Source organism: Hirundo rustica, chromosome 17 (assembly GCF_015227805.2).
Source record: "Hirundo rustica isolate bHirRus1 chromosome 17, bHirRus1.pri.v3, whole genome shotgun sequence".
Lineage (NCBI taxonomy): Eukaryota > Metazoa > Chordata > Aves > Passeriformes > Hirundinidae > Hirundo > Hirundo rustica.
Genome location: NC_053466.1, coordinates 2987728 through 3012025, shown reverse-complemented (window position 1 = coordinate 3012025; position 24298 = coordinate 2987728). Strand labels below are relative to the sequence as shown.

The window sequence follows — 24298 nt, the reverse complement described above, 5'->3', positions numbered from 1 at the left end:
GCACCGCTCGGCCTCGGGACCGGACACTCATCGGCCCTGAACCGGAGCGCTCCCTCAGCGCTGGCCGCTCGGAGAGACCCAGCACGGCGCTGTGAGAACCAATGGAACGGGAATAAATTAATGGGGATGGGGTGTGTGGGTGGAAGGGCAAAGGGTCGGGGTCCGACGGTCCCGGGGGATGGAGCCTCGAGGGCTGCCCGGCGGGACGGGCGGGCGGAGCGGCCCGGCTGTGTGTGAGGGGACGCGGCGCTGAGGGGACGCGGCGCTGAGGGGCCTTCCCGCCATGACCCCGAGCAGCCGCAGCCTGCGGGCCCGGCGATGAGGCCCGAGGTGCGGGAGAGGCTCCCCCAGAGTCCCGGGGGGCCCGGGCGGGGCCCTGCGGCACCTGAGGCGGTGGCGGCCAATCCCCGGCGGGGCGCGGGCGGCTCTGCCCGCCCCGGGCGCGCAGGGGCAGCGGAGCCTCGTCCCGGCCGCGCCGCGCCCTCAGCGGGCCCGCTCCGCTCCCGCTCCATGGAAGCGGCCAACGGGGCCGTGCCCGAGGGCGCGGCGGAGCGGCCCCGCGGCCCCGCGGCCGCCCCGTCGGGCAGGAAGGAGGTGAAGGTGGTGATCGTGGGCGACGGGGGCTGCGGGAAGACGTCGCTGTTGATGGTGTACGCCAAGGGCTCCTTCCCCGAGGTGAGGGGCTGCCACCCCCGCGGGGCTGGGGGCCGCAGCCGGGGCCGGCCCCGGCGCTTGGGCCCCGCCAGCACCGCTTCTCGCCATCACAGAGTTCACTAAGGTTGGAAAAGGCCTCTGAGATCATCGGGTTCGTTCTCCTCCCTTTGCAGCAATACGCGCCCTCTGTTTTTGAGAAGTACACAAGCAGCGTGACGGTGGGGAAGAAGGAGGTCACCCTGAACCTGTACGACACCGCAGGTAAGGGGTTCCACTTTCCCGATCGCAGGCGGGCTGCGAGGGGCAGCTCCTGTGCGGCCACGGCGATGGCACCACTCGGGGACATTGGCCTGGGACTGCGCCCAAACCCGGCCCAGCCTTTCGTAACTTCAGGCAAATAAGCAGAAACTGTATTACTGTAAAATGTTGCTCCGGTGAAGGCACCCGCATTTCTGTTCCAGAAGGTTTTTCAGTGTCAGCTTAAACCAGAGCAATATTTGAAGACTGTAAATTTCGACAGATTTTCAAATTGCTTCTCTACCAGCATAGTTTAACCATAGCATTGCAGATAAGACTGCTAGAGACTAAAGTAAAAACAAACCAAGCACCACTACCTGTTGCATATCAATGTGCCTTCCAGAAAAAAAAAAAAAAGGATCGATTGTCTAGTGGCAGTTCTGGTCATCGCCTCATTCGTTATCTTAACAACCCAATTAATTCAGAAACATCAAATAGCAAACATATCTGGAAGTATTAAAACCCAATTCCCAGATGCAAAGCATAATACAATCAGCCAGGAAGATATTTTAATCTGCTGCCATGTGTGATTGAATAGGGAAGGAGAAAAAAAGGCTGGTTTGTGTTCAAATCAAAAGGCCGTGGCAGTAAAAGTTATTTGAAAATGCTGATAGTTGTTCAGGTTCATTGGAGGAACTTGTGAAATGGTTTGTGTTCAACTTCACTCGAAGTTGCCAGACTCTGTTATCCAGCTGCGTTCCTAAATGAACCCTAAAATTGACACGTGCTCCGTTTCAGCTCAGTGTAAATCATCTGTTTCAGTTCAAGCCTGTGGAGTTGTTCCAAATTTACACCAAGACAAATAAGAACCGAATGCAGTCCAGTCATTTTTAGTAGTAATAAAACACACTTACCTTCTTGTGTACTGCACGTGATAGCTGAAAACATAATTTAAAAGGCTTTTAATCTAAAAGTGATTTTCACTACTATTTTTTACTACAGTGTAGTAAGGTCCTGAGCACCCAATTTGCCAATGTGCTTTCTTGTGTCAGTGTTACTGTTCTAAGTCCATTTAGTTGGGGTAAGATACCTTCTACTGAATGGCAAGGGATTTGGGTCTAAGTCTTAGAGGAAAAGAGGACTGGAATGTGGTGTGAGCAACCAACGAGGGATTTCCTTAAGCCAGGGTGTTGGCACCAAGAACCTGCCACTGCACTCGTCATTTTTATATTTGTTTGCTGTCAGTGTGGATTTTTGCCTGTTACGTAATTCCTAGCTCTCATTTAAAGTCCCCGTGGTGCCACGCATTCCAGCATTTGCCTTTGAAGTCTCTTCCAGGCTGTAAAGGAGCACGGGCTGGATCTGGAGATGGCAGTAAGCTGGGCAGGTGCAGCATTGCAGCGCTGAGCTCTCCCGAGCCTGGCAGCTCCTTGTGTCTCAGCTCTGCACAGACTTGCAGCCACCAGCAGCCCAGGGACCCCTCACCGAGCCTGGTGCTGGTGGCTTATCACAGAATCAGAGCAGTTTGAGTGGGAAGCAACCTTTAAAGGTCATCTAGTCCAGCCCCTGTGCAATGAACGAGGACATCTTTAACTAGATCAGGTTGCTCAGGGCCCTGTCCAAGCTGACCTTGAATGTTTTCATGGATAAAGCAGCCACAGGTTCTCTGGGCAGCCTGTGCCTCGTTGTGAAAAAAATTCTCCTTTGTATGTATTGCAAATCTGCCCTCTGATAGTTTAAAATTGTTACCCCATGTCCTATAGTTTCCCAGTTCATGCATGTAACTATCTCTTGTCTGGAAACCATGAAACCCAGCATTTTTCACCTCCCAAAACAGCATCGTGGCCACAAGGCTACAAGTTTCTTGGGGCTGTTGACACTTGTCTCCTCCCTTCCTGTTAAATTTCTTTTGCTTTGCATAAAACACAAAAAGAGAAAGCAGGGAGATTATCACATGGGTTAAGACATTTGATTGGGAGGGGGAAAAACCTGAATTTTGGTTCTGTTTCAAAGCTGCTTACATAGTTTTATATCACGTATCTGTAAACTCTGTCAAACTTTAATTCAAGCAGCTTCTCAGCCTCCTTCTGTAACTGGAAGTTTTGCTAGAGGAAGGACTCAAGCACACGTTTTAATCTCATCCTGTTTTTAGTAGTACAAAACTGATGTTGAGTTCCTTAAGGGTTAGACTAGGACCAAGAGCTGTGTATTTTTAGGATCTTGCTTGGAGCAGCACTAAATAGAGCTGGGTGTACTTCAGCATCATTGGAAAGGTAAAGGATGGGTTCAGCTCCATGGGCTGCTTAAAGTTGGAAGGATTCTTTGTATTGTCAAGTCCTGTGCAGCTCAAACCTTTGAGCTTGTCCTACTTAGTGATGAAGAAGGACGCAAGCAAAAAGCTTAAGAAACAAATGTTTCAAGACACAAAAGCTATTTTTTCCTTGACGAGAATTTCAGTAACAAATGAACTTAATGGATTAGTCTAAAATGTACCAGAAAAAGAATTTTTGGTGAGAGTTTTGTACTGTGCTGCCGTGTCTTCCTCATCAAACACGTCTTGCTGTTGCAGGAAGTTGGTGGTACATATAAGCAATGTGTAAAGGCTTTGTAACATCACTTGTCTGGTCTGCAAGCAGCCTTTGCAGCTGCTTTTTCAATTAAAATTTAGTTTCCATTTCCAGCTGTGCATGACAGAAGCAGAGGCACTGAGGGGCAAATGAACTCTGTAGCTTTTCCATGCCAAGGGAGCAGTGTCGATGCTCTAGGTGCAGTTCAGACACGAGGGCGATTCCTGATGCAGGAATTTCTCAGAACAGAGAGCAGAGAGAGCACTGCTGGGCTGGGGAGGAAGTAATGCCTCATCATTGTGGGTACTTGCTGTGCCTGACAGGAAACACATGCAAGGCCTCCAGTGAGGTTTTTCAGGTCTCTGATGACAGAAGCACGAGATCTTCAGAGAAATTTTAAAAGCCAATGAATGCAAGAATAATTTATCATAACTTTGAGAGGGAAGTCATGCCTGAGTAAGACAAAAACCCCAATTTTGTAACTGACATGTGCCCCTCCTGCACCAAGTGTCGTCTTCTATCAGTTTTCTTCCTGCCAAGAATGTCTTTTTCCCAATTTGTTTTAAACTGAATAGGGAAAAAACACACAGCTGGCAAGCAGCTCACAGGCTGCCACTTCTTTGGTGATGCATGGGCAAAGGGGTGAGGAAGAGCAGACAGAGGTGAACATGGAAAAACCCGAGATGGTAAGATGAATTGAGGAAGACGGAGGAGTCACAGATATGCTCACACGTAGGCAGATATTTAACCAACTCCACCACAACGTGTTTTGTGTTAACTGGGGAAAAAAACAGCTACCTGTGTTTGAGGAAGCACACACAGGGCTTTGCATAGACATTCAGTTGCTTCTTAGGTTCACTCCTGTTTCTACTTTTTAAAACTCTTTTAGTAAAAAGACTTAAATCTGTCCTAAATTAGCTCTGACCACAGACTGAGCAGCTTTACAGAGAAAAAAAATGTCTCCCAGGCCCTTTCTTGCATTTCACCAGCAGCACTTGAGGACAGGGGGTGAAAGGGATTGTTTTCAGAGAGGGGGATGTCTATGTTTAGACACAGCTTGATCTGGGTTCCGTTACATCCTCAGCAACTGAGGAGCTGCATCTGAGCTCCTAAAGAGCAACTTCCTTCTCCTTCCCCTTGAGTGCTGCAACCACCCGACTGTAACACAGGTTAAGCAATTGCCACCTCACCTTCCCCCTCTGCTCTCTGCACCCCACCCTGTTCTGTGCTCTCTATCCAACATTCCAAATGCACACGTGTTTTACACAGCATTTTCTCAAGCATTTGTTGTTTGCTTAAAAACTCATAACTGCAAAGCTGGATTTGAAGATGAAGGAGCAGCTCACCAGGGCATATTCTATAGTTTTTGACTTGCAATACAACATATATAAAAGTAATTGTATAATTAAAGGCACTTTTTCTGTTATCCCATCTAGGAGAGTGGGAATTTAGGGGTTTCTTCTGATTCCAAGCAAATAAACATGTTTCTCCCAAGGGGACAGCCCTGTCTGCCTCATAAATTGCCAACAACAACTTGGAGGACCTTTTAATTTTACAAGCTATGTTGTTAGAAACTCAGCGGCCTGAACTTCAACAAGGAAAACTTTACACAGCACTAGAGGAAGTTAGGAGAGGAAAAAAAAAGTTTGGCACCTGATGTGTTTAATGCATTTAAGGGATTATCTCAGCAAAAATGGCAAATCGGTTGCAAACAAGTAGATGGATTGGGAGAATAAGAAGGGATAAACAGTACAGTCTTTGCTCTGAATGTTTATACAACATGCATAATTTTGTCAATTGTGTATTATTTCTGGATTAAAACCTGAGAGATCAATCCCTCTTTGTTCTGCACCTCCCCACAGAGCACACGGCTCTCGTGGAAGCCTAAATACGAAGTGGTCCAAATTCAAGATTCCTGTTGCACAAACACCTCAGGCAAACTGAGTAATGACTTATCCAGCAGGGATTGCCTTGGAATAATCTGTATCTCAACCAAACATTTAAATTAAGGAAGGGAGAAAATTATTGTAGTGTTATTGGCCTTCTGGTATCTGCAGTTCTTCAGACTGGAGACAAAAATGTTGGCAGGTGTTGAGTACATGACTTTGGACTGAGGCAGGTGCCAGAGCAGGAATTGTTGCTGTGAAGTTGGGGCACACTGAAATTTTCTGCATTCCTTCATCTGAAATATCAACATGAAGATTTGAGGTGTGGAACTTCCCTGTAGGGCAGTTTCTGGTCTGTGCGTGGACTGTGGTGATGGTGGGAAGGAGCAGCACTCCCAGTTCTCCTTGTGGAAATTCAGTACCTCACAGACACGTACCTGATTCCAGCATTCAGATGATAAATGCACCTTCTACAGACTGCTTGAATCAAGCTTTCTTCCTTATGAAATGAAAAAGATTGTTTTGTTGGGTTTTTTTCCCCTGAGCTGCCAGCTATATCTGGGAATTACTGCCTTCTTGAACTTAATCTCTCAAAGCAAGACACCTTCAGACCCTGGCACGGTGATTACTGTAAGGGGAAGAGTACAGGTCTGAAGCAAATCAGCTTCCTCTTGTCACATCACGTGCTAGAATATCCCTAATCAGAAGTATGACAAATCCTCTGCTTTTCCAGAATTCAGCAGAATTCCCTTAGATCTGCTGGGGAGTCCTGCTTCAAAGGCCATTTAAGCCTGGCTCATGCTGCAGCATGGCTTGTACAATCCTGTGTGTAATCGCCGCTTCCTCTCTGCTCACCAGGCTGGGAAAAGCAAATTTGCCACTAAGGTTTCTACTTCACCATTCCTGTCCAGCAAATACAGCATTTCTTCTCCTCACAGCATCACATGTACAAATGACTTTGGGGACTTCCACTGCCAAACTGAAAATGTTTAATAATAATTGTCAGATTCCTCTTGATGACTTTATTTTTGAGCAGCGACTTGGCAGTTGGTGTTTAGAAGTAAGTCCTCAGCAAGTGGACAAAGCAGGCTTTTTATTAAAACCTGCCAAGGATGTATTCTGTATTCTAAACCATCAGTTTTGTCAGTGAGGGGGAATCTCCTGTGCTCAAGGAATTTTACAAGTATGAAAAATTTGCAGTCTGTGCAATTATAGTACCATTGTTCTTGATCTCAAGTATGTGTCTGTTCACATCCCCATTGTTCTGCTTGTTCAGGACAGAGATTTCATCCAAACCATCCTGTGTGTTTCAGGGCAGGAGGACTACGATCGGCTACGGCCACTTTCTTACCAGAACACCAACGTGGTGTTAATTTGTTACGATGTCATGAACCCCACTAGCTATGATAATGTAGCAGCCAAGGTAAGAGGCTTCTAAATGAATTCTACATGCCTGATTTATGACAAGATGTCAGATCAGAAATGCTGGTGCTTTTAGTGTCCTGTACCCTGGGCGTGTGGATGCCCAGATCACTCATCATGCGCAGAGCTGCAGGTCACAGACCTTAGACCTGGAGCTCACCCCTCCATGGCTCCTAAGTGCTCAGAGCTGGGGTTGACTCTCACTAAAAAGATCAAAAACCTGCAATGAAATCACTGCTTTATCTGTAGCAATGTCACACGACCAACACTGCACACCTTAGAGTCAGGACTGCTTCCATCACATGTGTATTTAACTGCAGGGGAGAGATGAGAGCAACCACTTCTCTGTGCTGGGATTTCTCAAAGCTCCAAAGCATTCTTGGACATAGCACCAGGAAAACAAAGCAAGACTTAGTCCAAATTCTGCTTTTACATGTGACTTTAGAGGAGCTCCTCAGAATTTAAACAGATGGTAAATAAACATTTCGGCATAGAGACAGATGCCACTATGTTTTCATAAAGCAGCTGACTTTGGGTAGGACTTTTAAACATTTCTGAGATGTAAATAGTGCACGTTGCCCCCCCTCCCCAGACTAACTCCAAACCTCCGAAATTGCAGCTTACATTAAATGCTGCTTGACTGTATTGTTTTGATTTCAGGAAACAAACAACAAAATAAAATCCAGATGTAAAAGTTTTGTTTTTCTACCCCAGTGGTATCCTGAAGTGAATCACTTCTGCCGGGGTGTCCCACTCGTGCTGATCGGCTGCAAGACAGACCTCCGGAAGGACAAGGAGCAGCTGCGCAAGCTCAGGGCTGCCAAGCAGGAACCCATCACCTACAACCAGGTAAACTTCAGTGTTTCTGAAGTGGTGGCCTCTTGGCAGGAGATAAAGCACGTGATGGCATTGCTCCTCACAGGTGTGATCACAGAGGCTGCAAAATTAGGGGATCCAGATAAAGAAATGATCGACAGCACTAACAGAGGTTTCTGGAAGTTCTTTTTGGAAGTGGTCAAATCACCACCCATTTTTAGTGCCAAAGTAAAGAGAAATATGAGCAGTTTTAAAGGACACAACTATCTGCCTTCTATGTTCATCGCATCTCATTCTTCTCTCACAGCTGGGTTATCACTTTTACAAGTTTGTAAGCCTTAACAAGTTAACATTGCAGCCATCACTGGTGCTTTGATCAGTACTGTGATAAAGACTGGAGATGTTAGGAAACACATTCCTGTATTAAATACGCTGACTGTTCTGGAATAAATGTATTTTGCAAATCCTACTTAAAAATAAATCCTTTCAAGGCCAATAGCAAGAACATCTGCAAGGTTTCTCTGACATGAGGGACTGTGCTTTGATGTCCCTAAAGTAATCTTAAGAAAACTACGTATTATCAGTATCTCTTAAGTATTATGAAGCAATGAGATTTATGAGTAGTGTTATGTCAGTGGCATAGCTGTCCTAGGTTCAGGAGAACAGTGATGGAACAGCTTGTCCCATGTCACACAAGACCTTTCTGCTCTGGTCCTCCAATTTTTCATTTTCTTTTTGCTAAACTACAAAGCCATCCTTCTCCTCGCACCTCAGAGCAAGAACAGCAGCTTTCAAACTGAGACACACGTCCAGGGAACAGGGTCAAGTGCACTACAACCTTGAGTGAATCACCACTTCTTCTAAACAGCAGGAAAATAAACTGCAATTGCATCACCACGAAACCGCACTGGGCCTTTTCGTTCATCTCCCTTGCACACAGGATGAGGTCCCAGCCTGTCACTGTGAACAGTTCCAGATTGTCCCTTGTTTGCATGAATAAATCCCTTCATCATCCTCACATGAAAGAGGTTCCAGGCAAGCAACAGACACTTCTGGCTGGTCTGCTGGGGCCTCATGCAGTTAAACTCAAGGACCCACATGTTATACAAACTTTGTCTCCTATGTGAGCCCTCCCACTTGGTTTTTCCTCCCTGAAATATGCTCTACCTCAGTTTTTTACAGCTGATGGCACCTTGAGCCACACAACGTGGTGCTTCCCATGCCAGGCACAGATGATCTGAACAGTATCTGCCACCACTGCAGCTTACAAACAACTGGAAAGAGACAAACTGCTTAAATAAGAAGAAACCACTCCCCTCACCCCAACAGAAGCCCAAGTGACCCCACTCCCAGAGATTGTAATGAATAAGTGCAGAGTCTGTGAGCCGTGGGTTGCAGACGTGGAATTCACAGTGAAAGGCTCACAGACATTCAAACCTGGGGGCTGGCTCTGCAGGGACAATAAAAGGATCACAAGTAAGAAATCACTGTGCTCTGTCTGTAGTGATTTCACACAACCTGCATTGCATGGAAAATATTTTAGATTCAAGCCTGTTCCCCTTGCATGGCTGAGAAATGCAGGCACCCGTTTGTTTTCATGAGGGTTTTGGCTGAGCCCTTGTGATGCTTCAAAGCAGAAGTCAAGGTTCCTGCATGAGCACCAGCAAAACAAGGCAAGGCATCGGTGCAGAATCTGTTCTTGCATGTGACATTCATTACTAAAGGTGACATCACAGAATAGTTAAGGTCAGGCCTGAAAAAAATACCACCATGCAGACATCTTATCCTCACTTAAGTACCAAGCTCAGCATTTAGTTTAAAGAAATTCAATACTGAGAATATTTTTGTGCCATCAGGACTCTGCATCTCAAGAGTCTCTAATGCTCTGAACTCTTAGGCCAGGCTTTGGTTCAGCATAGTGGAAAAACCCCAAGTTTATTTACAGTTCTTCAGAATATTATCAATGCCACTCACTCTCTAGCACTGCACTCAGAGGCAGCTTCTTTCTTCATGGTTGCAAAATGTACAAATTAATTCCCTTTCTTCCCAACTCACCTTCCTTCTCTCATCCACTGAACCTAGATATTTTCTTACCTTTTTGTTCTTTTCAGGGTGAGGCTGCTTGCAAGGAGATTAACGCAGAAATTTACCTGGAATGTTCAGCAAAATGTCGTGAGAACATAGAAAATGTTTTTAAAGAAGCCACAACCATTGCACTGAGTGCCATGAAGAAAGCCAAGCAGCAGAGGAAACGGAAAGTGTGCTCAGTGCTATGATCTGGACTGCACGAGAGCCAAGTGATTCAGATTTTATAAACAGTTTAACTTTAAAAACTTTTGGTTTTTTACATATTTGTATTCCTATGATAATTTTTTAAATTTTTAATTATTTTTAGTAATTTTGCACTTTTGTTACATTGTTCTCACAGAGTTTTCAAAGCTGTTTATCACAGTTAACTAATGCTGTGTGCCTTCACCCATCTGGCTTTTGCTTCTAAGTGTGAACAACTCACTACTTAAACTGCAATGAACAGCAACTGCTACTATCTGACTTGGTGTTGGGGTTTTTCTTCCTCTGCAAAAAAATTGGGGCACGTTAGAGCTACAATTTGCTGCCTTTTTCCAGTAGAAAACTCACATCTTTCAGAAGCAATGTTAAAGCAGCTTATCAAGCACCTTTGAAGAGATAGAGAAAGTTTTGTCTTAACATTTTCAAGTTAATTAATTTGGTGGCAATGGCATGAGTTGGCTTCAAGCTGCCCCCTGAGTGCAGATGGAACATTCACCAACCCCCTGGACCAGGTGCAGATCTTCACCTCAGGGTTCTTCAAGGCCTGCTGCTGGAATGGAAAGTGGCATTTGTCAATGGAAATACATCAGTTGCTCCAATTAAATAATGGAGTATCGTGGGGAATAGTTAATTTGAAGCACTCAAATTTAGAAGTACTCCAAGCAGCTACTACATGTAATGTCAAGTCAGTCTTATGGTAAACATTTACAGATTATTTAATACAAGACAGATGCAAACCATGGTGCACACTGGAGGAAAAATTCATTCACTTGTGAAATAATCTCTACCGGTATAAATTAAAATTTTCCCTGTTGTGATGAAGGTGTCAGCTGTCTAAGGGCCAGGGAGGTTCCCACTGCACACCCTGGTTCATTGCCTCGTGTCTCCTGGTTCTTTTGCACATCCCCTCACTGAGCTCTGGGATTGTAGGAGCAATCCCTAGTTTGTAGTCATCATAAACCAAACCTGAGAGGGGAAATGAGGTTCCTGCAGTACAGGGGTTGCTGAAAGCTTTCTGTGTAAGGCAAACTGTACACAACCAGCTGGTGCAAAGCTCTCTTGGAACCAGCCATCATTATTGTTTTACATGTATGGTAAACAGATCTTAACTCTTGAAAAACCTTTTTCTTTCTTTTCATTTTTCTCCTAACTTGCTTTGATTTAATTAAGGTTTGTGAATACCTATGAGCCTAAAATGGGAAATTAAATTAATTGGAAGTTAGTGCGCATCCTTGACTATAGAAAAACCTTGGAGAATTGTGCAGCCTTTTCTCCACTTGTCAGTAAAAGAACAACCCCTCACCCAGTACGAAACTGAAACACCAACGTTCAGGAAGTGACCTGTTCACCATCAGCTCCACAGTGGAAATCTCTCTGGCTTTTTTAATCCGAGTTTCTCAGGTTGCAGAACTCAGATTACTCACCCCTGCAGAACCAGGTTCCAGCACTGCTCTCAACAGAAAATAATTTATATTTCATAAATGGAGAGTTCAAGGAGTTAAAAAAAACACCACAGGGTGTGCAAAAATAGCAAAATACAACCCAACTGGTGTGAAACTGTTGAAAATATGCAAATTGCAGTTTATTGTTCATGCCCACAGGACAGTGACAGGGCAAAGGTAATTTTGCTAGTTTGCAGCAACAGAACAGATGAATCCATGTCAGGCCTGTGGTGCATTATCTGTCCCCTCCTGAGCACACCCTGGGGACGAGAGCACTGTTTTCCACTCACACTGCCAGAGGATGTGCCCAGTTTGGGCTCTGCTGCCTCAAAGGGAGCCTTCAGTGCTGGGAAGGACATGGCCCAAGGCAGCTCAGTGCTGCAGCTGCCTGAGGAGGTTCAGAAGTTACAGCACCCAAAAAAGGGTTCCAATGAGTGAGTGTAAACTCGAGCAGCACAAGGACTGTAGCAGGGTAGCAGTCAGTGTTTGTTCCCTGCCCTCCCCTTGACCCAGCGTTTCCATTCTCTTCATTATTGGTACAAGTGCAGCATCTAAAGAAAGTATTTAATATTTGAGCTGAGCCTGACCTCCCCTTTCCAGAACCGTGCCTCAAAAACTAACCCAAGGGCTGCGTGTTTGTTACTAAAAAGGGGCAGAGGCAGCTGCATATTGAATGGTTTATTTTAGGTTCTTTCAGGCCTGGACAAGGCCTAGCAGACTTCCCTGCCATTTAAAAACTGCTTTTGCTTGCACGATTTTATTTTCAAAGGAGGAATTTCTCTTCTTTAAATAGCTTTTCAGAAGTGTATATAGCAGCAGTACGGTACAAAGATGAGCACTTTCTTTTCACAGTACACACAGGTTAGTATTGCCACTGAGAATATGCCTTAAACAAATGCCTTGAAAAACAGCATTCGCTCTGTATTACTGATCCACCCAGAGTGTTCATAAACCTCAAGAAATTCAATACCCAGAATTTAAATAATAAAACTGGAAAGTGTCAGGTATCATTCCAGAACTGGAATTACAGTAGATCCCACATTTTCCCCAACGCTGGGGCTTTACCAGGCAGGTGCATGCTGCTCTATATACAGAACAAAAACCCCAGAAGCAAATACATTTTATATTAAATACACATAAATAGCAGGAGTGTGACTGGAGAGCCATGCTTGCATTAATACTGAGTCTGTGCTGGCAGAGTCCTTCAAACACGGGGACAGGCGAGTCCTTCCGAGCCCATCCATGGCCTGGCTGGGGTTGAGCAGGATCTGTCCCAAACCCAGCCCTGCTGGGGGAAGAGGGATGGGTGCACACTGGGAACAGGGGGAGTCACAGCTTCTTCACCTTGTCTTTGTTCTTCTGGAGTTTAGTGTGCACCACCTTGAGAGTAGTGAGGAAGTTCCCAAGGAAGAGCAGCAGGAACGTGAAAGCCAACACAAAAACCTGGAAGGGAAGAGGAAGCAGCACTTATTACCTTGTAATATTACAACATGGATTATATTCAGCACTGCTGTGCTCTGCCAGACACAGAACAGGCTCTGTGCTGCATTATCCGGAGATATTTAAATGGAGTCAGATGCCCAAATATCTTTCAGAATGTGCTCAAGCTCTGTGCTGCTTCTGAGCAGAGCCAACACGCACCTGCCATTCTTTGCATTCCTTGTGCCTTGACAATCTGAAAAGCGTGATTGCATTGTATAGCTGCCAGAACTGCAAAGGGGAAAAGAAAAAGGCAATTTAATTATGAGCAAAAAGAATCAAACCTTGGAAACATTTGTCATGGCTGCATGTGATCCAAACCACACTTGTGTGGTGGTGCAGCAGCAGATCTGAGCTGCAGAGTGGGAAGGGGATCAGCCAACTTACATGCCCAAAGAACAAAAAGGGAAGGAGAAATGTCAGTCCCCGCCACATCCAGGACTGAAATCCTTCTGGAAAAAGTTGAGAGAAGAGGCAGAACATGAGCACGAAGAGCCAGGGCCGGATCTGCAGCTGTTCCCCACCCAGACCACCCCATAAGGGCTATTCCTGTCAAACTATTTTCTTGAAATTGCTGTAGTTGGAGAAGGATAAAGTTGGGGATGACCAAAACCTCCAACTTAGTCTCCTCAAATGCTGCCAAAGAACAGATTTCTCTGCTCCTGACCCACAACACCCAAGGAGGGAGATAAAAGCCTCGCTGCCCTTCCTGCCTTGGGACACAGGCAGCCAAGCAGGGGACAGCTCTGCAATTGGGGGCACACAGCCCTCTCCCTCCCTATCAGTGCATCCAAAACCCGTGCAAAACAGTGCAAAGAAAGCACAGCAGGAGACCTCACCTACTGTAAGGTCCAAGTGGTTTCTCTCCCCCAAAGCTCGGAGCCTATAGAGGCACCCCCTTTGGTAATAATACTGTAAGAACTGAACACAGCCTGGAGAAGGAGAGAGAAAACATCACTACATTGGTTATTCAGAAGTATGGTAAGTATCAAAACTACTTTAATAACGTTTAATCCAACAGCATTTAATTACTGCTTATATACTATCTTTATATTCCTACAGTTTAATATTCCAGTATTTAGCAAACAAAAGTGTTTTCTTCTAAGCATATGCGACACAAAACTACTTCATCCCCTGGATTAGCAAGGTAAGATATACTCACTCTGAAATATTGAAAATGCTAAAAATTGACTGCGAAACATCTGATACATGAGTCCATCTGGCCTGGAAGCAGAACACAGGGGAGCTCCATTAGTTTGCTAAAAGCATCCAATGCGTCCAACCTTCCCCTTCACCAGCAGGCCTGATCCCATTAGCAAACGAAGCAGCAGCTGGTGCCCAGCCCATTCCACCCACTGGGAGCCCAGAGAGGTGCTACAGCCACACAGGAATGCTCTCATTGATTAGGTTTCCCCTCTCTAACAAGGATAAATGCCATCCCCTCTCATCCATCATCACAGTTTTCTCCAGGCAGCAAAGCCATTCAGTACCTGCATCGAGAATGCGAGCAGTGCCACGGGGGCAGCGTACTGCTTATCCTGAGGGCGGTTCAGGATGGATGCAGGGCAAGGGACCTTCTGCCCCAGCCACTGTATCAGCCCCTTACAGATTCAGGAGCAGAGGCTTTTGTTGTTTTCAAACAATTTTTAATTATTAACTCATCAGTTCATGCCCAAGTTCAGACAGGTTGCACGGGCGGTGCATCGTGGGTTGTCTAACCAGCACCACCACCCACTGCAAGGGGGTAACTTGCATTTTTGGCTTTAAACTCTCTAATCAAGGTTCAGTAAAGGCACCAAACATTCATTTTGTGGTGTCCTTCCTCTATAGCAAAGTGCTGCTCGTTTCCTTAGTTACAGAGACAGAAACTGGGAGACCTGCAAAGATTTTGCTATCACCAGCCCAATTACAGCCACAAGGTTTGTGTTTCTTTTTTGTTTTTTTAAACCAGCAATGCAAATACAAACTTGCAGTGTTGTATTTATCATTGAAAACATCTGTAACATCAAACAAATACTAATGCTGACACTCTGCCATGTGTCCCGTGGCCACAGCTTCGTGGTCACACTGGATTTAAATGCTCAGATGATATAAACACCATGAAACAGGCTTGAAGCACCTCAAGCAGGCAAGAGCAGACTCACCACGTTAACATCACTCCAGACAGGAATGTGGAAACGTAGTGATGAGACACCCACCAGCCCTTGATCCTGAGCAGAAAAAACACGGCAGTTAGACAAGAAACATGGATTTCAGTATTCTAGTCCAGCCTTACAGGCAGAAAATGATCCCAAAAAATGGGAACAAAGCAGATGTCCCAACTCAAGCACAAGGGATGCTGTGGCGTTTTCACCCAAAGATGTATGACCTCTAACACAAGGCAGCACGCACACCCCAGACCACATCTCCAACTAACCCACAGCTACCATAACCAGCCAACACCTCGGATCAATAACTTAGGGACTCTTAGGAACTGCAACTGCTCTCTCCCCAAACCTCAGGTGGCCACATGTGCCCTTGGAAGTGACCAGGGAGGAGGAGAGAGACCATCAGTGTCGGGGGCTTTCTCCAACATTGAGGTGGTTTCAGGGTCCTTTGCTCCCCTGCACAGCTCCGAGCCGAGCCGAAGGAAGAGACGGAGTTCTCAGGTTTAGATTTTTCAAGGTTGCATACTTCGTTTATTGTTTCTTATCTTACAATTTTCTCGGAGTCCGACAAGATGTTCGCAGCTGCATGGATTCCTCACGTCTCCCCCTGAGCTGGGCTGTCCTTATCTTTTATACTAATTACTACGTATTTCTTATTTACTATTTCTTACCAATGTCTATCACTATTACTAAAAAGGTCATCTTTACTTTGACCTAATCCTCACTAACTACTTTGTGCCACGTCAATGCAGCAATGGAGTGAGGGAAGAAGAAGGAGAAGGAGAAGGAGACAACGCCTCAGATTCTCTATCTTGTCCCCATTCACTTCAATGCTAGAAACTTAAAACTATTATTTTCTCATTCTGTGATAGGCTAAACTACTATTTCTCACATTCTTGTGGCATGTAAACCTTCTCTCAGTGTAGGAAGTTTTTCCCATGGACAGAAATCAAAGCCAGTGTCTCTCTGAGCTCTGGGCTGGGGTCCCAGACCCCCCTGCCCAGGTCCCTGACCCTCCAGGGCAACTAAAGGAATGCCCTGGACTCCAACACATCAGCATCTCAGATCTGCTGGGCTTTAGTGCCAAGCTGAATCCCTTTTTGTTGCCTTGTTTTCTTTTAAGGGTATTTCCTGCTTTCCATGGTTTTTGCAGGTGGCACCGTACCTTGAGCCATTGCTAATGAGAATGCTTTCCCGTATCGTCAGCGTGCAGTAATACCACACCAACAGAAAGTTAAACACCTCATCTGTCACCCTGTCAAACAGAAAAAACACGGAGTAAAAAAAAAATCATGTTAATTATAAAGAGGCATTTTTAAAAAAATCCCTGTTTTCCTTCCTCCTCCTGGGTAGATGAAAACCTGCCCAAGTGAGGCTATGGACACTAAGTCCCCTCCTGAACACCTCTAATCCGCATGCAGCAACGCACACACGGGCAGCAACGCACACACGGGCAGCAATGCACACACGGGCAGCAATGCACACACGTGCGGCAACGCACACACGGGCAGCAACGCACACACGGGCAGCAATGCATACAGGGGCAGCAACGCACACACGGGCAGCAACGCACACACGGGCAGCAACGCACACAGGGGCAGCAATGCACACACGGGCAGCAACGCACACACGGGCAGCAACGCACACAGGGGCAGCAACGCACACACGGGCAGCAACGCACACACGGGCAGCAATGCACACACGGGCAGCAATGCACACACGGGCAGCAACGCACACACGGGCAGCAATGCACACAGGGGCAGCACTGCACACACGGGCAGCAACGCACACACGGGCAGCAACGCACACACGGGCAGCAATGCACACAGGGGCAGCAACGCACACACGGGCAGCAACGCACACACGGGCAGCAACGCACACACGGGCAGCAATGCACACACGGGCAGCAACGCACACACGGGCAGCAATGCACACAGGGGCAGCACTGCACACACGGGCAGCAACGCACACACGGACAGCAATGCACACACGGGCAGCAACGCACACACGGGCAGCAATGCACACACGGGCAGCAATGCACACATGGGCAGCAATGCACACACGGGCAGCAATGCACACACGGGCAGCAACGCACACACGGGCAGCAACGCACACACGGGCAGCAATGCACACACGGGCAGCAATGCACACATGGGCAGCAATGCACACACGGGCAGCAATGCACACACGGGCAGCAACGCACACACGGGCAGCAACGCACACACGGGCAGCAACGCACACACGGGCAGCAACGCACACATGGGCAGCAATGCCAGGCTCCAGGCCCTTTTCCCCCATGATCCAACACTGCAGATCCTGAGCTGATAAGCAGGTATGCAGGGATGACATTAAGTGCTGCTCAAGGAGAGAAAGCACCACAGAAGGAGCAGATGATCCAATTTAGAGAGGCCTTTCCAGGCTAATTCAATGAGGAGATTCCACGAGATCTATATAAATCCAATCAGCTAAAAGAATGGAAGAGCATTATGCTCTGGCGCAAAAAACACCAAACACCAAAACTTTATTTTGCCATTTGCAAACTCCTGAGGCCAAGGGGACTTGGGGCAGCCTCTGTACAGGGCAGCATCGTTCCTGGGATGATCCTGCATTCACTCAGACACACAAAGACCATAGTGGAAGTGCGTGGCTCCAGCACCTTCCTGGTTTTTAAGCAAAACTAAATAGTGGAAGCTTGTTGGTGCTCAGACACTTTATCACAACCTGGAGATAATGCTTCAGGTCTGATTATTTCAAGCAAATTCTCTTTTGTTGCTTTTGTAACCCCAGAGCTGCAGCACCATGTTAGTCCCTGCCTGGGACTACCCCCAAGGACAACCAGTGTCCCCAAGGACAGCATGATACCAGAATAACATCAATTCTTAGCATCATCAGGAAACATGATGTTGGACTTTCTCAGTTACAAAAGACTCTTTTAAATAGGAAAGACAATTAGCTAAAATACAGCTCCTGCCAGATTTGAAGAAGTCAAACTGCTGCCCAATTGCTCAAACCCTAAACACCACCTGAGCTGTCTCACTGTCCTTAACAGTACATAAGATAATTCAAACCCAGCACATTTTTATGCAAAATACTTGTTAAGAAATAAAAAATGCAGCTTACCTGTAGTGGAGAAAAAACCTGCAGGCAACAGCCCCGAGTAACAAGATTATTGTCAGATAAAGTTTGAACTTCTCATACTCGTCCTTGTAGGCAAACCTGGAAGGAAACAGGTGCCGTTTATGGACACAAACAGATGTTTCACTGGAATGTGGCTTCACCTCTTCCAAACCACATACAAAGCCAAATGCCAAGCTCAGAGACAGAGGTTTTGCGGAAGCACTTAGAAAAGCAGTGGACAGTGGGGAAAGGCAGCGTTCTGCCTGCAGGGAGGGTCAGCTCAGTCTCAGCTGCTACACAATGCCCTAAGCCCATCAGAGCTGGTTTCTGGGTTGGCACAACAAGATTTAAAAAACACATATATATCTCCATTTTCTAGAGCACTGTATGCCTAGAAGTCACAGGACCATTTTTCATCACAAACAAAACTTTTACAATTAAGGCCACAGGCTGAGCTGGGCTTAAAAGCAAGCGATGGATGGAATCAATTTGAGCTACCTCAGATGTTAGCTTATCCCCATGTCACAGGCCAATCGCCCACCCCCGACATTTCACTTATCAGGTCTAACAGAAACCTATTCCCCTCTCTGGGCTCCCGCTCACACCCACAGCTGGCCCCAGAGAAACCCAAATTGACACATATGGGGAGGCTCACTCACTTTGCTTGGTTGCTCAGGAGAGTGACATTCACGTTTCCCAGCACCAGATTTAAGTACAAGCTGGAAGACAAAAGCCAAGAGCAGACCCAAGTAAGTTGTTTTATTTGAACACCACAGGACAGTCTAGATCGAGGTGATGAGACAGTGGCTCTGCCAAAGCCACGTTTGCAGGGGGTTTTTAACTAAGACAAACTGGAGGGAAAGAGCACAGAAGAGGCTTTACACGTGGAAATATTGGTCAGCATTTCCAGGAAGTCACTGAAAAGGTTTATCTTCCTGGTCCTTTTCTGCACTACATGTAGTGTGCACTGTCCAAACCCAAACACAGGAAGGATTTGGAAGAAAAGATTCTGATAGAAACTTCTGAGGGGCTGCAGCATCACACAGCCCTTGACAACTGATGGAACTCTGTCCTAGCAACCCTGCTTGAAGGATAAGTTAAAGTTGGTTAAAAATAATATTAAAAAATAAAAAAAGTCTTGTGCTGATTCGCCCCCCCCCCCCAAAAAAAAAATAATTAGCCCAGGAAAACATCAGTGTGGAACACTGAACTACACAATCCCTTGCCAGTGCAGGTTACTGTCATTTTAACAGAAAACCTGCACTGCCCACACACATTTACATCCACTCACAGCTAATGAATTCTGTGTACAACTGACACAGCAGCTCAGCAAGAGATTTATGACTAATCCAATTTTACATGTCTTCCTTCAGCCTTTTCCTTCGGGAACAAAGCGCCGTGAACGTTTAAAAATCCAAAATTCCTGGAGCGCGCAAGCCTCCCCAGCGGAGCACATACCCGTTCCTCTTGGGCAGGTAGGCTTCCATGTCAAAGAAGACATTCTGCCTCTCCTTGATCTGGCTGCTGATCTCCTGAATGAGACCAAACTCCTCAGGACTCGCTCTGGGCTTGCAGCTGCAAGAACACAGAAACAAGATATTCCTGTTCGTGTTTTCACCTCCTTTTTATTTGAAGGAAAATGATGTTGTCATAAAATCCAGGCTGTTAAAAAGCTGGCTCTGTGAGGTGACGCGCTTTCCTCCCGTATTTCTGCAGCACCATTTGGCTTATCATGACTTTATTTCACTGCCAGGTTTATGCTGCTGTAGGTTACTTCAACCAGCTGGTTTATAAATCAGCTTCTGTTTCCATCAGCTCAGCGACGCGATCGCGTGGGAATATTGCGCTTTTCTGAGGGAGCTCCCTCCACCCTGGGAACTCTGTGCGTGGTTTCAGGCACTGCCCTTGTAGAGGCTGCAGCTCCTCAGGTATGAAGTATTTCAGGATGTAACAGGACACAGAGCTGATGATTTACTGACAAACTGTGGTTTTTAGTAATTAATGTTAACCAGAGAGCAGTGAGCAGCAGAGCCAGCAGCCTGTGCTGTCAGAGGTGCTGGACTCAGGCCTGCACACAAGGAATTCAGCCTGTGGCTCCTGGGATCAGCCAAGAGACAGTTCCCTCCTGTAAATCCACCCAGGAGCAAGTTACACCTTCAAGTTCAAGGACTGATGTTGCTCTTCCAGCACAGTTTACAGAGCAGAGCACTGCTCACCTGGCCCAGCCAAAAGCTGCACGGTCCTGCAGTGTACAGCACGCCCTGCAAGGATGCAACCCACACCAGCTCCCTTAAACTTCTTAATTTACAGGACTCCCTCTCTCATGCAGTAATGAACATTGTGTGTAATATGGAACAGCTTCAGCACTGCAACATAGATTGTCTATTAAAAGTACTAAAAACCCAAGCATTTCAGCCTTTGGGAAGGAGAAATATCCCATCCCTGCCTCCCCCACCCTGCAGGTCTCCTGTTACCGTTGCAGGCTGTGCTTCAGATCCCTCAGGGTCTTCTTCTGCCGGTGTATGGAGCTGCTGCAGGCTGTCTGCAAGCTGGTGACTTCTTCCAGTTTCTGCCTGTAAACTTTGTGTGTTTCCTGCAGGAGAAGAGGAGATGGTTGGTAGGAAGAGGCCTTCTAGGTTATTCATGGCATTTGGTCCTCACCTCTGAAGGAAACAAGGAAAATCCCAGTTTTATGGGATACAACAGGCACCCCTTTAACAAGCAAGGAGGGGGAGATGCCAAACCACTACAGATATACAACAGGGCTTAAATGGACACTGATGAAATTCCTGTGAGGGGGAAAGCATCCTCTAAACTCATCTCATTTCCTCTTTAAAGAGCTTTCCCACTCAGGAGCTCCTCACGCCCATCCCACCCTGCAATGAAGCCCCTAATCCTTGAATCCCCTAATCCTCCATTTGATCCTGATCCATGCCCATCAAATGGTGGCTAAATCACAGAGCAGGCACTCCAATTTCACAGCCAGATTAAATTTTGGAGTAGAAAAATGAGGACCTAACAGAGTTGGGGGGGAGGGGAAAGACACAACACCAGGCACAAATCCATGGCTGGGGGTTTAGGCACCTCCTGGCCACCACTGCCATTCCAACCTCACGGATATTCAAGCAACCTAGTGCCCCATATTCTGGTTTAAAGAGCTGAACTGACGTCCCTGACTGTGGCCTCAGATGCTCCCTGGAAGGAACTGCTTTATCACAGCTCACTAGCCCCCTGAAGCCCTCAATTAGTGCCCAGCCATAACGAGGACACACTCACCAACTGCAAACCCATTGAATGGAGCCTCTGCTCTCATCCCTCCCTGCGCTCAGGGATACCTGGGCTCTGCTTTTCCACCCTTTGCAAGGATTTCACCCCGCTTCCCCATGAGGGAGATCTCAGGAAGGGCTCCCCAAGCACCATACAATGACCTCTGAGCCAATTTTAAGACCTATAACAAGTTGGAAAACAGAGTTTGCAGAGTTAGTGCCAAGAGACAGTGCAGGTTACATGGCTGCTCCACCTACCAGCACACCAACAACCACAGGAAATTCCCACCGCTCTTCCCAGAGCACAAACATGGTGGTGAAACCACACAAACCAAATCTTTGCTAGGACCCACCTGGGAGCTGTTCTTTATTTACAAGAGCAACCCAAAACAAGCTCCAGTGCCTGATTTAAAGACTAATAATAACCAAACTAACCCCGTACAGGCACTGCAGCTCTCACCGTTTCAGGCTCACTTTGGTTTTGCTGAGCACACCTCTGCAGCACTAACCCCTGGTCAATGACACCGCCAGCAGCTGCCACCCCACCAAAAAGTGTTTCTACTTTCCTTTTACAGGTGGGGAAATTGAGGCAGGGACAAGTCACTGATATTTACTGTGGTTTAGGTCAGACTGAGAAGGTGCACGCAGCAAACAAGTGACCAGCAAAACCAGGCCAGCTGGGCTCCCCCAGCACCCAACCCTTGTTTCTGCTAACAGGAGTGCAAACTGAACTGAGTTTTAATTAAGAAACAAGCTAAATCGGGAAATCACACTTTTGTTGTTGTTGTTGTTGCATGCACGTTCTGTTTAACAGTCTAAAAGAGGCTAAAACAGCCTCCAGAGTGAGAACAGCCGGTCACACTTCAAAACTGGCTTTAAAATTTAAAGCACGTGTATAGGTGCAGCACTGAGGACAAGCAGGGAAGGAATGGAGGGTTTCTGGAGATACAAGCATCTTGTAGAACAGATCTTGGCCCCCACTCCGAGACCCTTCTGTCCCTCAATGCACTTTTGCAAGATGGAAAAACAGCACTTGGACCCGTCGTATCCCACCACGGTAAACCAAACTCCGCCGGGAGATGCTGGCGGGACAGGCGCTGCCTGCGCCGCTCTTTGCACCACGCCACGGGCGCACAACCAACCGCGCGTCCCCTTTTTTCCCATCCTTGCTCCAGCACTGGGAACCGCGGCACCGCATCCCGGCGCATCCTCGGCCGACGGCTCGGTCTGCGCTGTCCCGTGCGCTCGCAGCACGGGGGTAGCGGGGCACGGGCTGTGCCGTGAGGGACGCACATCCCCGCACCGCCGCGCTCCCTGCGGGCACCCCGCGCCCGCAGCCGAGGCACCGAGCGCGCTCGGCCGCCCCGGGAGCCCGCCCGCACCTCCGGCCGCTCCCGCCGAGCCGCCCCGGGGATGCGGTGTGGACCGCCGGTCCCGCTCCCGCCGGGAGAGGCGAGCCGGGGCCGGCCCCCGCGTCACGACGCGAAGCAGAGCCGGCAAGGGCAGCGCGGGGCAGCGCGGGGGAAGCTGCGTCCGCGCGGGCGGGCGGGGGATGCACCGCGACGCCCCTCAGGGCCCCGCCGCTCACCTGGAGCTGCCGGAACTCCTCGTCCAGCTCCCGCCACTCGCCGAGGCACCGCTCCAGCTGGTCCCGCATGGCGCGGGGCCGCGCCGCCTCCCCGGGCCGCCGGCGCGCGCCCGCCGCCCTCACAGCCCGCCCCCCCCCCCTCCGCCCGCCGCGGGCCCGCGCGCCGCCTGCGCCGCTGACGTCATCGCGCGCGGTCATGGGCGCGGCCCCGCGGCGGCGCGCGCCACCCGCCGCCCCGCCCCGCCCCGCGCCCCCCCCCCCCCCCCCGAAGCCCCCCTCAGGGGAGGGACCCGTCAGGTGAGGGAGCGGTGCGGTCTGTGATCCTCTAGGGAAGAGATTCCCTGGGGCCGGAGATTCCCCTCACATCAAGGCTCCCCTCAGGTGCCGGATCCCCTCAGGTGTGGGCTCCCCTCAGGCCCGGGATCCCCTCTCGTCATGGTCCCCCTCAGGCGCGGGAACCCGTCGGGCCTGTGCTCTCCTCAGGCCGGTGCTCCCCTCAAATGGGGCGTCCCCTTCAACTGCTGTCACCCGCCCTACCCCGGTCACCTTCTGCAGGCCCTGCGCCTCTCCTGAGCCCCCTTGTGTTGTGGCAGCACCCGAAGAGCTTCGTGCTGTGGAATGGAAGCATCTTCCTGTCCTTTAGGTGGTTCATCACACATGGGGCTGAGAGTGGAGATAAAACCCTCCGGTGCACAGGGCCAGCCCCCTCAAACAGGCCTGGTGGCTGAATCTGGGGCAGCTCAGCCCTGCTGCTGCCTGGACCTTGGTCACAGGCCCTTGATACAAGAGAAGATTACAAAAGGAGTCCTCATGTCTTTATTTTTACAACAATTATCCACTCAGCAGCTGGACCGGCCAGTTGTGAGCAGGGTCAGATGTTCTGGGGCAGGGTGTGAAGAGTTGTAAATGTTGGCATCACATCCTGTGGGTTTCTTGTGAAAGGGTAGAAATTGGCAAAGAGGAAGAAAAAGGGAAGCGGAAGGAAGCAATTAAAATAGAAGATACAAGGGAAAGGGGAGGGGAGGAGAGAAGCCAAAGTAAAACCACAAATGCAATGCTTTCTTTTCATGAGGAGTGTATGCAGGATCCCGTTTCCTTGAATTTGACATTGGGTGTAGAGACACTCCTCGGTGTTCCTGCTATCCCTGGTCCTTCTCTCGGTCAATATTCACACTGTTTGCCTTTTTGCATGGTTCTTTCACACATTTGTGGGTGGACACCTGAAATGCCGTTGATGACCTTCCGCATTCATCTTCCAGAGAAATCCGCTCAGAACTTGCAGTGGTTTGGGATTTCTGCTGGTTTAAGAACCACCAACCCCAGGGGTGTTTCATTGTCCCTGCTGCTTCTCCAGTGAGAGAATCGCCATGATTGTCCAGAGATCAAAC

General features: G+C 48.1%; 2 protein-coding genes across 6 annotated transcripts; one reads left to right on the top strand and one right to left on the bottom strand.

Moving 5' to 3' along the window:
• Positions 1 to 510: 510 nt before the first annotated feature.
• Positions 511 to 10236, top strand: RHOF (ras homolog family member F, filopodia associated). Of its 2 annotated transcripts, XR_005703403.1 has the most exons (6): positions 511 to 675; positions 828 to 915; positions 6658 to 6767; positions 7481 to 7615; positions 8755 to 9058; positions 9694 to 9797. XR_005703403.1 is itself a non-coding variant. In XM_040081002.1 (5 exons), the coding sequence occupies exons 1-5, from the start codon at positions 511 to 513 to the stop codon at positions 9856 to 9858; spliced, it is 663 nt and encodes a 220-aa protein (XP_039936936.1). In that variant the 3' UTR covers positions 9859 to 10236. The 2 variants fall into 2 exon arrangements, 1 of the variants encoding a protein (XP_039936936.1); XM_040081002.1 differs by lacking the exon at positions 8755 to 9058 and having other exon boundaries at positions 9694 to 10236.
• Positions 10237 to 11976: 1740 nt separating this feature from the next.
• TMEM120B (transmembrane protein 120B) lies at positions 11977 to 23027 on the bottom strand. Of its 4 annotated transcripts, XM_040080868.1 has the most exons (13): positions 22911 to 23007; positions 20531 to 20649; positions 20273 to 20317; positions 19515 to 19631; positions 18716 to 18775; positions 18060 to 18155; positions 16105 to 16194; positions 14937 to 15002; positions 13955 to 14016; positions 13632 to 13724; positions 13180 to 13244; positions 12955 to 13023; positions 11977 to 12756 (listed from the first exon to the last, which is right to left on the bottom strand). In XM_040080868.1, exons 1-13 carry the CDS (start codon positions 22977 to 22979, stop codon positions 12643 to 12645), a joined length of 1065 nt encoding a protein of 354 aa, XP_039936802.1. In that variant the 5' UTR covers positions 22980 to 23007; the 3' UTR covers positions 11977 to 12642. The 4 variants fall into 4 exon arrangements, with proteins under 4 accessions (XP_039936802.1, XP_039936803.1, XP_039936804.1 ...); XM_040080869.2 differs by lacking the exon at positions 20273 to 20317 and having other exon boundaries at positions 22911 to 23027; XM_040080871.2 differs by lacking the exon at positions 20273 to 20317 and having other exon boundaries at positions 12680 to 12756; positions 12951 to 13023.
• Positions 23028 to 24298: the final 1271 nt, after the last annotated feature.